The sequence below is a fragment of the Phacochoerus africanus genome, chromosome 10 (genome assembly GCF_016906955.1).
Source record: "Phacochoerus africanus isolate WHEZ1 chromosome 10, ROS_Pafr_v1, whole genome shotgun sequence".
Lineage (NCBI taxonomy): Eukaryota > Metazoa > Chordata > Mammalia > Artiodactyla > Suidae > Phacochoerus > Phacochoerus africanus.
Window position 1 is genome coordinate 6,166,721 of NC_062553.1, and position 16,555 is coordinate 6,183,275.

Genomic DNA, 16,555 nt, shown 5'->3' on the forward strand with positions numbered 1-16,555 from the left:
GGAGATGGAGAACGAAGTTTTCAGAAGATCCTGCCGCCCGCCTCGGGCCGGGCTGTGGTGGAATTTAAATTGCTGCTTCTTCTTGGCCGGCAAACTGATGGTTCTGTAAATGAGGCTGCCGAGGTGGGCTGATGGGGGGGGGTGCATTTTCAACATCATGAGTGTTTCTCTGCATCCTTTGTTCATCCTCCCACGAGTTCTTGAGAGTGGCGGTGTCTTGCCCAACTGATGGATGTGTTTTCAGAGATTCAGGCTGCCTTATTTATTTATTTATTTATTTTGGTCTTTCTGTCTTTTCTAGGGCCGCGCTTGCGGCATGGCATGCGGAGGTTCCCAGGCTAGGGGTCCAATCGGAGCTGTTACCACCAGTCTACGCCAGAGCCACAGCAACGCCAGATCCGAGCCATGTCTACGACCTATACCACAGCTCACGGCAACGCTGGATCCTTAACCCACTGAGTGAGGCCAGGGATCAAACCCGCAATCTCATGGTTCCTAGTCTGATTCATTAACCACTGAGCCATATTGGGAACTCCTCGGGCTGCTATTGATAGTGACATTAGGACATCTGGGGCCAGCTCAGACTGTCCCCGGCAGACAACCGATGAGGGACTCAGGTCCAAGGTGAAAACTCTCAGTTGAGGTCCTAGGGGTGGTAAGGCAGTGACGGAGGTGGGATTCAAACCCAGGTCTATAGGACCTTCCCTGGAGTCCTCTCAGTCAAGGGAAACAACTTAAGTAATAATATCTACATATGCTGTGGCCACCTGTGCAGGGTTAGAGTCGTGAATTCTAATTGACTAAGACTCTTTCTAGGTTGGCGGTGTTCTCCCCAGTTTACAGCTGAGAAGACTGAGCCTCAGAAAGGGGAGGTGACTTGCCCAAGGTCATTCACCTAATACGTGCCAGAGGTACGATTCAAGGCGCGGTCTTCCCACCCAGCCAACTCTGAGCCCCAGTCGGGAGCACAAAGTAGGAAGCTTGCATTTAGATAATTAAAAGGGAGCCCAAGGGAAGCTGCAATACCCCTGTGTCAAGTAAGTCCTCCGTGAGCACATGACCTTGTCAGGCCTTGAGGGTTTTCCTCTTTAGGAAGGAGAGCTCATTCTTCTTTTCCAAGTTTCTTCCTCAAGTCCGCATGGCCCTCGGCTACAGCAGATGTTCAGGCTGAGATAAAAGCTCCCCCTGGAAGTCGGGGAGTGAGGTCTTTGCAGAAGCAGCGGACCTGGCTGCATTTTTACCAGGTCTTGGCTGTGATGTGCTGGCCTCAGCACAGCTCAACCATCCCCAGATCAAAAGGTGGGGTCTGATCAGCCCTGGCTCCTGGGGTCGGGGAGCAGAAAACTTCCTGCTGGGCGTGGGGTGAGGGTGGGGACAATGCCCTTCTCAGCCGGGGCCGGACTCCAGGTCAGCCTGGCTCCTCCCCTCCCCGACGGCACCCGAGGCATATGGAAGTTCCTGGGCTAGGAATCAAACCCGAGCCACAAGCGACAACCTATGCTGCAGCTGCAGCAATGCCAGGTCCTTAACCCACTGTGCCACAGTGGGAACTCCCAGCCTGGCTTCTTTCTCTGGAATCCCATCAACTCAGTTCCGTGTATACCTCAAGTGATGGGGAGCTCACTCCTTGTGAAAGAAAGGGTCTAACTGTTTGATGGAGCTTAAATCTGAATCTTGATCACCTCTCAGGCCCCAGTTTCAGCATTACTCCTTTCCCAGGAGGTCCTCCCTGAGGCGGCACGTGAAAAGCTCGAGTCCCTGTCACTCACTGGTGCATCTCAGGACCTGGATCAGCTTCCGCTAAGCTCCCCTCTCAGCCTAAATTACATGAGCACTGGCTGTTCCCTCTGCCTGGATTTGCTGTCTCCAGATGCCTGTATCTCAGCTCCATTATCACCTCCCGAGGGGCCTTCTGTGCCCCGTCCCCCACCATGCTCCTTCCTCTCATTCTGCATGACTTTTCTTTGGAGCACTCATCACTACCGTATATCTTTATTTGATATTTATATTTTTATTTATTTTATTTTTTATATTTATACTTTAATGGGTTTACTATAATCCTCCTCCAATAGAATGTCAGTCCTGGAGGGCAGACATCTTGTCTGTTTTGTTCCTTGCTCTGCCTAAAGTTCTAGAACAGTCTCAGGCACAGCGTATGAGAGCTCAGTAAACACTGGTGAGTGGAGGAATGCAAGAATGCGTGAGCACCACCGACTGTTTCCCCAGTAGGTGAGTCTTACCCATCTTTGCCTCCCCTGCTCCTAGGGTGGGGGCAGACATACAAGCAGGTGATCAATAGCTACTTGCTGAATGAATGATTGACGCTATAGCCACAGCGCTCACATTTGGAGGCTTGATCAGATCCTCCTCTGCTTCAAACTTCCGGTAGGTTCCCACCGCATTGAAAATAAGTTCCTGACTTCTCACCAAAGAGATACGAGCGCCTTTGTTCCCCGGCCCTTGCTCACCCTTCAACGCCACCTCTGATGTCACTTCTTTCCCTTGCTAACAATGCTCCAGCCTTCCCTGAAGCTCTCAAGCAAGTTCCTGCCTCAGGACCTTTGCACATTCTTTCCCAAGATCCTCCAGGGCTGTGACCTTCTTAGCATCCCAGGCTTGCCTCCAATGCGCACAGAGGCCCCTCCTGTCCGCACCGCAAAAGCAGCCCTTTCCCCATCACTCAAGACCTTACTCTATTTATTCCTTCTTAGTTCACCCTAAATATTTATTAGTTCACTGGGCAAGGTTCCATGAATGTGCATGTATGTGTGTGTGGGGGTGCAGCTTGGGATCTGAGCACCCCCCTCCTGCTCCTTCCCCTCCGGGATGTAAATTCAAGAGTAAAGTCCAAGTCCCTGTGTCATTCACCAGGGTGTCTTGGGTACTGGGTCAACCTCAATACTTTCAAATTAATAACTGCACTTCACTCTTGACCTTACGCAGCCAGTTGCGCCCACGGGATTTGCACTTCCCAGGCTATTTTTCAGTTTGTCGGGTTATAATTTATAATTATATATCATGTTTTATAATTTATAATTACGTCTCATTATTTTAGGCTATAATTACTGGAATGTCTGTCAGGATTATGGACCTCACGGAGACAGAAAATGTCTCTGACTTGGTTTCTGCATCTTCAGTACAGAATGCAGTGCCCAGCACACAGTATGAGTTCAGAATATTTTATTGCATGAATGAATTGGGGACATAACTGTGACTAGAAAAAAGAGCAAAAAAAAAAAAAAGTACTGCAACAGCCAATGACAAATTAGAAAATCTGTGTGCTAAAACGCATGCGTTAGTTTCCTTATAAAGAAAGCCCCTGGGGGCCCTTTTTAGACTGAATTCTAACAAGCTTGATTTTCTGTTTTCACTATTTTATTGAAACAAAGGAGCTGGGTGCACAGGGAAGCACCTCAGGGGTGAAGCAGTAAGGTGAGTGCATCAGCGTTGCCCCCTGGCGGGGATAAATGAGTTTCCAACTTTCCCTTAGTGATGCCACCATCTTAGAAAAATAAGCCCCCTCTTGTGTGGCTTGATGTCCCCTCAGAAACAGTTCTCTCTCCGAGGCTTGTTTGATTTAGTGAAGACTGCCAGGTCTCCAACGCTTGACCTCCAGAACAGCAGAGCCAAGGGGAGGGGGCTGGCTTCTGCTGACAAGAGGGGACCCAGACGGGACAGTTTTCTGAAGCACAGGATGCTGACCTGTGGCTTAGGAAATCTGTGTAATAGCCCCGATTTCTCAAGAGCGTTCTGGGAGTTGGAATTTTTTTTAGCCACTTGGCAGAGGTTTTCTGTCGCACTCAGACCACAGCTTTCTCGTATGTGTCATCATCATGGAACAGATGGGACTAGATCAGTGAGCTGAGCTAATGTGCCCAAAGTCACACAGCCTGGCTCAAGGCTGGAAGAGGATGAAACCCATAGTTTCTCAACTGCATCAAGCTGCCCGTGGGAAAGATAGTACAGAGGAAATGCCATTTCATTTTCCTGGGGTTTTCTTGCCTTCATGCAAACCTGGAGCATAAAGGATGCTGTGATGGACAGAATAATGTCCCCCAAACGAGTCCATCTGTGAATCCTCAGGACCTGTGAAAATGTCACCTTCGAAGTCCTCACCTTTGATGGCCAGAGGACTTCACAGAAGGAATTAAGTTAAGAATCTTGAGATGGGGAAAGTTAACCTGCCTTGTCCAGCTGGGCTCCATGTCCTTAAAATAAGGGTCCTTAAAAGAGGAGATAAGAAGGTCAAAGTCTGAAAAAGAGATGTTAGGACAGAGGCAGAGGTTTGAAGAAGGAGGAAGCGACCATGAGGAAAGGGATGCAGGTGACCTCGGAGGCTGGGAAAGGCAAGAAATAAAATTGCCCCTGGAGCTTCCAGAAGGAATGTGGCCTTGGGGACTCACATTGGACTTCTAGGCTCAGAACAGTAAGATAATAAATTAGTGTTGTTTGTGATGATTGGTTACAACAGCGATAGGAAAGGGGTGCAGATTCTAAAAGATGCTCCATTCCTGCAGACGTGGCGCCTTAGTGAGGCCTCAGCTTGAAGCCGAGAGGTGGTTGGAAGACCAAGGGCTCCTCCTCTTCGGAGCAGGTGGGCATCACATTGGCGCCGTCCTTGCGGCTTCAGTGTCCTTTCCTATTGAGGGGGTCAGGCCCTCCAGGTGTAATATCCTAGAGAAGAGAACATTCGCCAGGAGATTTTCGGCTTCTTTCCTATTCCAGGGCCAGCCCTTGGAGATGCAACCATGGAATGCAGGCCCCGAAGGGGCTTCTTGATTGAAATCAATTTAGCGAGGGAAGTAGTGTTTAATGAGCAATGACTATGTGCCAGGCCCAATTCTAGGAGGGTGGGGTAGTTCCTCTTCTTGAAATCTCCCACCTGCTGTCTTGTGGGCATTTCCAGAGGCCAGGAGCCCAGGGTGACAAAGAGCATGGATTAGGAAGCTCAACTGCCCCGATGTGAAACCTGGCCTGCCTGTTAATAGCTGTATGGCCTGGGTGAGCACCTGGTCTCTCTGTGCCTCAGTTTCTCCATCTGTAAAATGGATATTCATCATAGGCTGTGAATGAGAATCAGAGGTGATGAAATAAGGAAGAGGACAGGGAGTAGGAGAGAGAGAGAGAGACTTGCCACAAATCGCACAGCAAATAAAAGAGGGAGCCAAGCGGAGCCGAGTCTTGAGCTGGTGCTTATGCTAAAGCACCAAGTTACGACACTGGTTCTCAACCAGGGGCGATTCTGCCCAGGGAACATTTTTTTTAGCAACATCTGAAGACATTTTTGGTGATCACAACTGAAAAGAGATGCCGTTGGCAGCTAGGGAGTCGAGGCCAGGGCGCTGCTCAATATCGTTCAATGCACAGATTGGCCCCCACAGCAAAGGATTATCTGGCCCCAAATGCCAGTAGTGCTGAGGTTGAGAAACCTTGTTCTAGACTTTTCTCCAAGTCCTGTAATAATGGCATCAAGTTCCCATGTGTGCCTCATCTGTGGGGGAGGGGAGCTTGTGAAGAAACCTACTTTCTTTTCTTTTCTTTTCTTTCCTTTCCTTTTTTTTTTGTTTTTTGTTTTTTGACTGCACCCATGGCAGGTGGAAATTCCCAGGCCAGGGATCAAACCCTCACCACAGCAGTGACCAACAGCAGATCCGTAAACCAATGAGCCCGCAGGGAACTTCAAGAAGCTAAATTTCTTTAAAAAAATTTTTTTTTAACTTAAAATTTTTTTTAAACTTTTGTTTATTTTTGGCCACACCCATGGCATGTGGAAGTTTCCAGGCCAGGGATCAAATTTGTGACAGCGACCCAAGGTGATGAAGTGACACCAGGTTCTTAAGCTGCTGTGCCACGGAGGAATTTCCCCAAATTTCTATCAAACCATTTATCCTCTCTTTCTTGAATTCTGAATTTATAATCTGTGTTGTTACAGAATGTATTTAAATCTGCCTTAGTAAAGGGAGGAAAGAAAGAAAGGAAATTAAAGCTCATCAAGCACCTTCTATGTGCCTGGCACGGTACCTATCACTAAACTGTCCTTATTGCATCTCAAGGTGAAGGCTGCCGAGTTTCATTCTGCCGGTGGGGGGACCTGCAAAATGAAGCTAAAGGAAGTTATGTGGCTTTCCAAGGATGTCACAGAAGTCAGAGGGGTGATCTGACCTCCATCCCTGCGTTTCCCTTGGCGCCGTGTGCCTGGGGCGCGTTTCCTACGCTTTCCTGAACAGAATAGAGGGGAATGCGTGGGAGCTGGTAACGTGCCTGCTGGTCTTTGAAGATCTGCCACCCCTGCATTGATGAGACAGCCCAAGCTCCCTGCAGTAGCGCTGGTTTTGCGGAATCTGGCCCCAGGGCCCATGATTTGCCATCTAAGCAAACAGAGCATTTCAAAGCTCATGGCTCCTGGATGAAAGGATGCAATGTAGAGAAACGAGGCGTGGCCAGAGCCTCGCCTGGGACCCATCTGCCTATAGCTAGGGACTCAGGAGGGTGCCGGAGGGACCCGCGGTACAGGGAAAGGGCCCCAGTCCTGGTTCTGACACTAGCTGTGCTGTGTGGGGCCAGTTTCTGCCTCTCTGAGCCCCCGTTTCCTTATCTGTAGAGGCAGACACTGAGCCAATAGAGGGATGCGTGTGAAAATGGCCGGTAACCTTTCAAACCTTAATTATTATCATTGGTGCTGGGTTATTATTACTACAGGAACCACTGCTGTTGCTACTGTTATTAGTGAAAGACTCGCCTCAGAGCAGTTCTCTGAGCTTATTGGGAGCAGGTCCTCCAAGCTGTAACCCACACGGCAGCCAAAGTGAGCATTTGAGACAGAAATCAGGTTAAGTCAGCCCTCGGAGTCAGACCCTCCAAAAGTTCCCCACTGCCCTGGGAGTCCAAGAGCCACCCTAACCAGGGCCATGGTGCCGGATGTCTTCCTACTTTTGGCCTTCACCTCTCGTCACCTGCATCCTGTTTATTCCACTCCAGGCACACACACCGCCTTACTCTTTCCAGATCGGCACTGCCTGACACATAGCCCCTAGCCCCGTGTGATTATGGAACACACTTAGAGTGTAACCAGTTTGAATCAAAGTGTGCTGAAAATGCAAAATACACCCCAATTTGCAAAGACTGAGCATGAAAAAAAAGAAATTTAAAAGACATAAAACGATGACATGCAGAAACGGTAAGGTTTTGAAAAATGGAGCTGAATATAATGTTATTAAGAGGACTTTCACCTGCTTCCTTTTTACTTTGTTTCCATGTGGCTAAAATTACACGTGAGGTTTTAACTGTGTTTCTTTGGGCAGCGCTGTTCTAGAACACGCCATGCCTCTGCCTGGGAGAGTTTCCCTTTAGGCGTCTGCAAGGCTCAGTTCCTGACTTGAGTAGATCTTTGTTTGCACTTGACCTGCCAGGGAGGTCTTTGCTGATGACCTTGGTTAAACCGCATCTCTTACTGTCTGTCACCCTTTATTCCCTGTCTTGCTCCTGCTGTGGGACTTAGGATGGCCTGGCTTCACTTCGTATATTCTTTGGCTGCGCCCGACTCCCTCCCTGGAAGAGTGAGCTCCGTGGGGGCTCTTGTAGATGCTTATTTATCCCAACATCTAGGACACAGTTGGGTACAGAGGAGGTCCTCATATAGAGATGCTAACAATACAGAAATGAACAAAACAGATACAAATCTTTCAAAAAAGAAAAGGTCTAAAGTAGTTTGTCCTTTCCCTGTCCTTGTCATTTCCCTGTCCTCGGCCACAGAGGGAGCTGGGGTGGCTCAGATCAGTGACAGCCTGAGAACTGAAGGAAACCAGGAGCTGAGACCCTGGTGTCAGGCACAATGGCACATCCTTGGATATGGCGAGGATGCTGGGTCCCATGTCTTGTCCTAAGGTGGGCGCTGGGAGAAGGGAGTGGCAGCCAGCATGAGGGAAGCCCCTCCACGCACAGGTCCACGCCTGATGAATGCGCCCCACGTGCCAGCACATGGGCCATGTCTACACTTGCTTCCTGTATGTCGGGTATTTAACTCTCACAACACCCGTGACGCATCTTGCACGCTGGAAAACCAAGGCAAGCGAGGGTGGAAAAGACCAAGCCCACATTGGAGGTGGTGTGGTGGGCGGGCCTTGGAGCCCAGGGTCCTTCCCCCTTCACGTTGCCTCCCTGGGAAACGGCATCTTTTGCTCCTTAAGAGTCAGTTCGTGGTGCTTAAAATCTCCTCTGAATGTGCCTTATGTGGGGAGACGGACAGACATCCTTTAAGTACTTTTATCAGCATGAAACTTGCCTTCCCTCAGATTAACAAAAAAACAATGCGCGGGGTATGAATGTGATGAGCCACTTTCCCACTTTAGCTGTTTATTTTTGATCTTTCAGAGACGTGATCATTATCATGTAATTGCATCTCATTTGGAAAAATACAAATTACAACAAGGTTAGTGCACGTTCCTCTGGCCCCCACAAGAGTTTGGTCGTTGAAACCATAAAGGAAAATCTGAAGGTGAATGTGGCATTTCCTTCATGACCTGTTTCCACCACCTGGCCCAACCTGCAGTCTCTGCATCCACATGGGTTACTGATGTCAGCAGAGGCAAAGGGAGAGGCTGCCCCACCATCTTTCTCAACTAATACTTGAGTTTCTTACAAAAGGAGATAATGCGTCTAGTGTCCTTAGCACTATGCCTGGCCTCAGCAGGTGCTCAATAAATGGCCTTGGCGATGATGGTGGTGGTGGTGTGATGGTGGTGGGAGTGGTCATGATGATCACGGTGGTGATGGTGGTGGTGGTGGTCACGGTGATATGGTGATGATATTGGTGATGATGACGGTGGTGATGGTGGTGATGGCGGTGATGGTCATGGTGATATAGTGATGGTGATATGGCGATGATGCTGATGCTGATGATGATGGTGGTGGTCATGGTGATATGGTGATGGTGATATGGCAATGATGCTGATGATGGTAGTGGTGGTCATGGTGATATGGTGACAATGGTGGTGATGGTGGTGGCCATGACAGTGTGGTAATGATGGTGGTGGTCATGGTGATATGGTGATGATGGTGGTGGTGATGATGGTGGTGCTGGGAAAGGTAATATCTTGCATGAAGTCTTTCAACCTCCACTAGGCTGCACAAGAGCGAGCCTTTGGCCTGGAACACTTCCTCACCAACAGACAAAGAGTCCAGAGTTTCTGCCCTGGAGCATTCCTAGTTGCTCCTCAGGGATCCCATCATCCACAAAATGTCAAGATCCAGGACAACTGTTTGGGATCCTTGGGTGCTGGCCTCAGTCTGGGAGGCATCTTGATCCAGTGTCCAGTGTGTGTGTGTGTGTGTGTGTGTGTCCGGAGGTTTGCAGAACTGGTGATGGTGGTTGTCCTACCATATTTCTACAGCCCTGGTTGGCACATGTTCTGCGAGGCTAAGGGCTGGCCCATAACAAGCACCCAGTACATACACTACATGGTTGTTTAATTGAGTGAGACTTTTTAGAAGAAGATTTGTTGAGCCCACTTCTTGCATCTCCTCCTATCTAGAAAAACACTAAAATCCTTCGTGGTGAAGCCTGCTCCTCGGGACTAGTAGCCACCTTCACGAGACCAGCAGCAAACTTTTGTAAAACGTGTGCCTGGCTGCAGGCACCTCCCCTTCACCCTTATCATAAACTGATATCCCCCCTTTCCTCTTTGGGGTGGTATTTCAGAGCTGTCTGAAATGCCGCCTCCCTGGCTGCAGTTAAGTTGACAAAACAAAAAGATGTCACAGTCATTTGTGAGTGCGGCCACTCCCAAGGGTGAGCTGTGAGCCAGAGGGAGCTCAGGAAAGAAACGAAGAAGACTGGCCCATAGCTGGGGTGCACATCAAAGGAGAGGTTCCAGGAAGCCCTGACCTTTGCATCTTCCCTTAGAAATGCTCCAAAGCCCTTAACTTGAGATACCTGGTTTTCTGTACATTTATCATTCCTGCTCCCTGCCCTTTGTTGAAAAAGCTCTGATATATCTTAGCTTCTCCCTCACCTCCTGGGAGCAGTTTTCTCAGGGCTACCTGAGACGCTGTCTCCCAGGCTTAAATCCTAATTGTGACCCAAATAAAACTTAACTCTCAAATGTCAGGCTGTGCTTTTTAGGGCCAGGTTTGGCATATGGAAGTTTTTCCAGGCTAGGGGTCCAATTGGAGCTATAGGTACCAGCCTATGCCATAGCCCCAGCAATGCCAGATCTGAGCCGTGTCTGCGACCTACACCACAGCTCATGGCAATGCTGGATCCTCAACCCACTGAGCGAGGCCAGGGATTGAACCTGCATCCTCATGGATCATAGTCTGGTTCGTTACCACTGAGCCAGGATGGGAACTCCTGTGCATTTTCTTTAACTGGACACCTGGAGGGACTGGGATGGGGTTGCCCCTCCCCCCGCAGGGCACGGCAGCTCCACACCCACTCCCCCAAACCTTGCCCTGTACACCTCTTTTGAGTAAGCTGTACTCATGTAAGTGTTCCTGAGTTCTGGGGATCATTCCAGCAAACAATTGAACTTGAGGGCGTAGGTCTTGGGCCCCCCCTGTACTGTAGTCCCTGGGGCAGAAATACAGTCACCTGGGGCCTCCGACTGCAGCTAGTGTCTAAAGTAGGGAAGGCTTGGGGGACCGCTTTCCTTGTGGGGTCTCTGCTCGCTCTGGGTAGGGAGTGTCGGAATTGGCTTGCTGGACACCCAGCTGGTGTTAGAGAATTGCAGAGTGGGTGTGGGGAAAAAAATGACCCATTTGGTGTCAGAAGCGGTGTGAGCAAACACAGTAGGAATTCCACGAAGGAGTGCTGAGTGAAGGTGTGAAACATCCAGTCTGTCACTGAGGGCCAGCCAGCGGCCAGGCTCTGTGTTTGGTGCCTGGAGCATGGAAGGGATGGAAATGAGGTCCCTGCCTTCGCAACATTCCCAGATATTAGAGGACCCTGAGAAGCCATGGCCGTTGTCATACGGGGTGGAGCGGGTGAGATCAGCAGCAAATCTGGGGGCCGGGGGGCGGGCACAGAGCAGGGGCTGTCCACTTCTCAGAAAGGATGAAGGGTCTGTGTGCACGGATTTCTTAAAGATGAGAAGCCATTCTGAGGCAGGAGCTGGAAGGGCTCCAGGATAGACATCTACAATTAGCCTCTTGTTTATGCTTCCCGAGGCAGGAGAGAGGGGCTCTGGGATGGACATTTACAACCAGCCACCTGTCTATACTTTAGGATGGAAGCAACGACAGGCACACGGCGAGTAACTGGTACTTGTCTCTGTGAATTTGTTAATAAGGGTAATGAGAGGATCAAAAGAGGGGCTGAGCCCTGCCTGGACAAAAGACCAAGAGGTCATCTTCTCCCCATCCTCAGGGTCAGGGAGACCCCAACTACACATGTGCAGAGAGGCACTTCCAGGTCAGAAAGGGAGGGGGTGCCAGACCATAGTAAGTCTAGACAACCTTCCCACCATGCTTTGCTTCGGAATCCATCTTGGCCCCAAAGATGCTCATGCAGATCAGGGAGGGCCCTGGGTCTGGTCAGGTGTGAAAGGTAAAACAAGATAATTGGACAGAGGAAGACAAAGACCAGGAAGAGCTGCCCCATATAAGTGGTTTAATCACCTCTCTGGTACGCTCCTCATTCAGGGGGATGCCCACGCCCGCGCTCCTTTGGGTGTGAGTTCCTGCTTTGCTTCTGCCTTAGCTAAATAGACAAATTCTCCCTGTGCTCTCCCAAATGCTGTACTGTGTTTCTAAAAATAAACCGGATACCTGTTTTCATAGTCTCTGCCTCCTTGCAACAGTCTTGCTTTCAACAAGGCACAAGAATCAGGGCAATTCCGCTTTTAGCCTCTAGCTAGTCCAGTGGCAGGGATTCCTGGTTTGCACCCAGGCTGCCCAGGTTCAATTCCAGAGCAGAGAATTAAGATCTCGCTTCAAGCCATCACTTAGCACGGTCTCTCCAAAATCAATTCCTCGAGTGGAGGGGTGGGGGTAGGGTTCTAGGCGGGGGAGCAGATGTGTAAAATCATGTCAGCATGGGTGGTGGTGGGGTAGCTGCACGCAGCTCTGTGTGGCTGAGAAGCCCGGAGAGTGTGTGGGGGTGGAGGGGGGTGCTGGGGGAGAAGGGCGGGCAGGGAGGAGATCCTTATGCACCCCTCAGGGTTAGTACACGCGGGCAAGCTTTCCAGATTCCATCAAAGTGGTAGACAACGGTGTCCGCTTTTCAAGCTGGGCGTGTGCGTCTCTGCCCCCTCAGTTCTGCTGAAACCTTCTGGAGCGCTCGGATGAGGCTAACATGCTCCTTTCTAAGAGCCATGATCCAACCCCACCTTGCAGCCTAGTCCAGGGTACGTTCACCCTCCCCACAGGCCCGCACAGGACCGAGCTTGGTGACAGGCACAGAGTCCTATGTAATAAGATTTTTCGGACTGTAATTGACAAGCTTTGGGGGTGACCTCCTTCCCCTCAAAGCTAAAGCACTTGGATGGCGCCTCCTTTCTTAGGCTTCCCGGCCACTGCCTTGGAGTTATGTCCACAAATAAAATATGTAGCCGGAAATCGGCTTTCTTGTTCTCTTTCTTTTCCTTCATTTCAGCTCCCTGTCAAGTCTCCTTCAGTTGATCTGCTCACCACAGAAGCTGCCTTGGGCAAAGTTATAGCATCTCATCGAATCCTGGGGTTGGAGGGAGGCCCTTGGACCGTTTATTTCCTAGTGTCTCTGAGCCGTGCTTTTGTGGGGGGGGGGGGCTCCTCCTGGGATCTGCTCCTTCCTGTCCACTTAGGGGGATGCAGGATGATCCCACAACCCAGTGGCAGCTCCACCTGAACAGGTAATTTCCCCCGGGGCTTAAGCTGTTGCGCTGTCAGTGTCAATCCAAGCGAAGCCTCAAGCTCTGGTCCATCTTGAGGCTGCAGTAGCTGGAGTGGGCCAGGCCCAGCTGCTGGGGAACCGGGCGGGGGTGGGGGCGGGGGTGGGTTGGGGAGCAGCGGGGAGGGGCTGACGGCTGATCTGAGATTGGGGTGGTTTTCTCGCTTTCAAGAACCATTTCGGGAGCTTGGCTGCAGCTGAGGCTCCATGTGACAGCAGCTCACGGATACGCATCCACCCTTCCTGGCTCTTTTGTCAATTATTTCATTCATTCGTTAACAAGCATTTCTGGAACACTTTCTGTGTTCTCGGGATAAGATAATGAACCCCAAACAAGGCCCTTTCACGGAGCTCATTTTGCAGTTGGGGGTGAGACACACTAAACCAGGCATCAGCAGACGACAGCCCACAGGCCGGTCCAGCCTGCCACCTGCTCTCATGAGTACAGTTTTTTTCTTTTTAGGGCCACATCTGCAGCATATGGAAATTTCCAGGCTAGGGGTCTAATTGGAGTTGCAACTGCCGACCCACGCCACAGCCACAGCGACGTGGGAACTGAGTCGAGTGTGTGACCTGCACCATAGCTCATGACAATGCCGGATCATTAACCCACTGAGTGAGGCCAGGGGTCGAACTCGCATCATCATGGATACTAGTCAGGTTCGTAACCACTGAGCCACGGCGGGCGCTCCGAGAGTACAGTTTCAGTAGAACCCGGCTGTGCTGTCCTTCACTTACGTGCTGTTTGGGGCTGCAGTGGCACTGCCGCTGCCAGGCTGCCCAGAGGCCACGGAGGCTGCATGGCTTGCAGAATATTTACCATCTGGACCCTTACAGAAAAAGTTTGCCAATCCCTGTACTGAACAGATGAGGACACAGTGAACAGAGGAGCCAGCGAAAGATGCTGGGAAGGGAGTAAACTTGGGTGATGTGATCAAGGATATGTGTGCACATGTGTGTACGTGTGTGCACACATGCGTACATATGTGTATCTGTGTGTGTGTGTTTACTTATGCGTGTGTATACGGGTGTGTGTGTGTACGTATGTGAGCATGTGTGTGTGTATGTGTGTGATTTTAAATTAAGCGGTAGGACAGGCCTCACTGGGCAGGTGACATCCCAAGTGACATGGCCACGCTGGCCGATAAGTCCTGGGTTTGGTCCTTAGTGTTCCCAGGCCTTGCACGGGGCCACCAGCTGCCCACATCCAGGGCCTGGGCATGAACGCTGCCTGTGGAGCGGGGGGAGTGGAGGCCCCGTGGGATTGGACTCATTCCCTTCCCGACTCTTCTCTAACTGCAACATGGGCTCCTCACTGGTCCTCCGGTCACTGGCTGCCCCCTGCAAGGCGCCCCTTCTTCCTCCAGCCATCTCATCATTGCAGGACAGCATGTGAGTGTGAGTGTGTGTGCGTGTGCATGTGCGAGCATCTGCGCACCTGGATGCGTGTGCACACACATATGCGTGCCTGATGCCCTCCCCTAGTCACTCCATGGCCCATCCCATCAACTCCTTACAACCTTCTGTTGTTCCAGGTGGGGACAAATGTGACAGGACATGGAACACGATGGCCCATGAAAATCAGCAGTGCAAAGGGAGAAAGAAATTTGGCTCCGTTTGTTCTGATAGAAACTTAGTGTGGTTTTTATCAATGCAGAAACCAAAACAAAGAAGAACCCCAGCAGCACCTCCTGAGAGGCCTGTCCAGACCTGCCCTGAATCACCTCCCCGACCCCACCGTGGGCTTCCCGGTCCAACGCAGCCCCTGTGGGGCCCGAGCCAGGGCTGCAGGGCCCTCAGCTTCATCCATCCTGCCCATTTGATAGATGAAGAAACTGAAGCTCTGGGAGAGCAGAGGACTTGCCCACTGGGGAAATGACAGAGCTTGGGCTGGAAGGGGGTCCTGGGTAAACTGAGGCTCAGAAGACTCCAGACTCCACGGTCATGCAGGTTCAGTGTAAGGTGGTTGGGGGGCTGGGGTTAGCAATGCCATCACTGCTCCATCTATGCAAGGAGCTCCCCAGCTCTGCCTTCTCTAGAGCTGTCTCTAGCCTTGAATAAGTCAAAACACATTAAGTGCCTGGCCAAATGGAGCACGTAATCAGTGATCGATAAATCTTAGATGCTATTATTATTATTGTATCTTCCATACCAAACTGTAGCTTCTCTGTGGGCACAGACTGTAACTTCGGTCTCTTTGATTTATCTCAAGCTAGTGTCTCTGGCTCACATCTTTTTCAGCTGTTGATGGTGGCTAGGTTGCGGTCTGTGCTATATGTTCCATCATGCATTTTTTTTTTCTGCTTTTTAGGGCTGCACCTGCGGCATATGGAAGTTTCCAGGCTAGGGGTCAAATCAGAGCTGTAGCCTCAGGCCTACATCTCAGCCATAGCAACGCCAGATCCGAGCCATGTCTACAATGCTTTTGTCTAAACCATAGCAATGCCAGATTCGTGCTGCCTACACTGCAGCTTACAGCAACACCGGATCCTTAACCCACTGAGCGAGACTGGGGATCGAACCCGCATCCTCTTGGTTATTAGTTGGGTTTATAACCTGATGAACCACAATGGGAACTCCCTCGTCTATGCATCTTTGAGTTGGATGGAAACCAAGGCAGCCACTGCATTTGAATAGATGGGGACTCTCCCCTCCACTCCCAGTGGGCTTTACCCGCCCCTAGACAGTGAGCTCCCCCCAGGTGAGTTCCTGGGCTGGCCAGTGAGGAAGGGGGCCACCTTACCTGGTCCACTGCAGAAGGCGGCGATGATGGCCAGAATGCACAGGATGCTCAGGTAAGGAATCCAGGGGGCGTGGTCCTGTGAGAGAGCAGCCGGTGAGGACAGGAGATGAGGCAGCCATGCAGGGAGCACCTAGGTTCCTACCCCAGCTCCTCCTCAACCCATCTGGGTGACCGTCACATCTCTGAGCCCTGGTTTCAGTGGCCACAAAGTAGGGATAATGATAACCCTGAAGCCATCCCATCTGTCTATTTTACAGAATTGAGAGTGAAATGAGATGGCCTGTGAAGAGTTTAGCATAGCCTCGGCATACAGTAGGTGGTAAATCAGTAATTAACATTGATTGAGAGTCTAGTCTGAAGCGCGCAATATGAGAAATTTTTATAGGCATTATCACATACAAAATTTTTCCATCATCATGTAAAACACTGTATTTCTCCTCCTGCCCTATTGACAAGGTATGAGATGAGTTAATGCATGCTATTAAATATGCTTGGAGGGGCTGTCACTTGTCTGGTGGGTGGGGGTGGCCTCATGCTGGGTGGAGGAAGATGTTTGGGAAGTTGCTTCTGCTCTAGCAGACTGGATGGTTGATGATTAGAACGTGGTGTCACCAGTGCTGGGACATGTGTGGAGGTGCCAGGGCACCTGAAAACAGTCTAGAGAGACTCGGGGGGGAGGCATCTGCTCTCACCTTTGAAGGCTGAGTTAAAATCAGCCAAGAGGAAAAGGAAAGGGAGGTGTTCCAGGAGGGAGCTCCCCATGGACAAGGGCACACAGGGCAGTGGGAGAAGGGAGAGGGGAGAGGGGAGAGGGTGGCCCTTCCAGCCTAGTCCTGCTGCAGGGGGGTGGGTCTAGCATTGGGAAGAGCCTCATAGACTCTGTACTGTATGGCTCTCTGCTGCACTGAGGAATCATTCATTCATTCATCCACCCATCCATCATCCACCCA

General features: G+C 50.7%; 1 protein-coding gene across 1 annotated transcript in view; it reads right to left on the reverse strand.

Moving 5' to 3' along the window:
* The window catches only part of SLC2A9 (solute carrier family 2 member 9), a 155,350-nt gene that overhangs the window by 26,432 nt on the left and 112,363 nt on the right, over positions 1 to 16,555 (reverse strand). Inside the window, exon 10 of the mRNA XM_047799519.1 lies at positions 15,606 to 15,681. Within this exon, the coding sequence (XP_047655475.1) occupies positions 15,606 to 15,681 (76 nt within the window). The remainder of the gene's footprint in view (positions 1 to 15,605; positions 15,682 to 16,555) is intronic.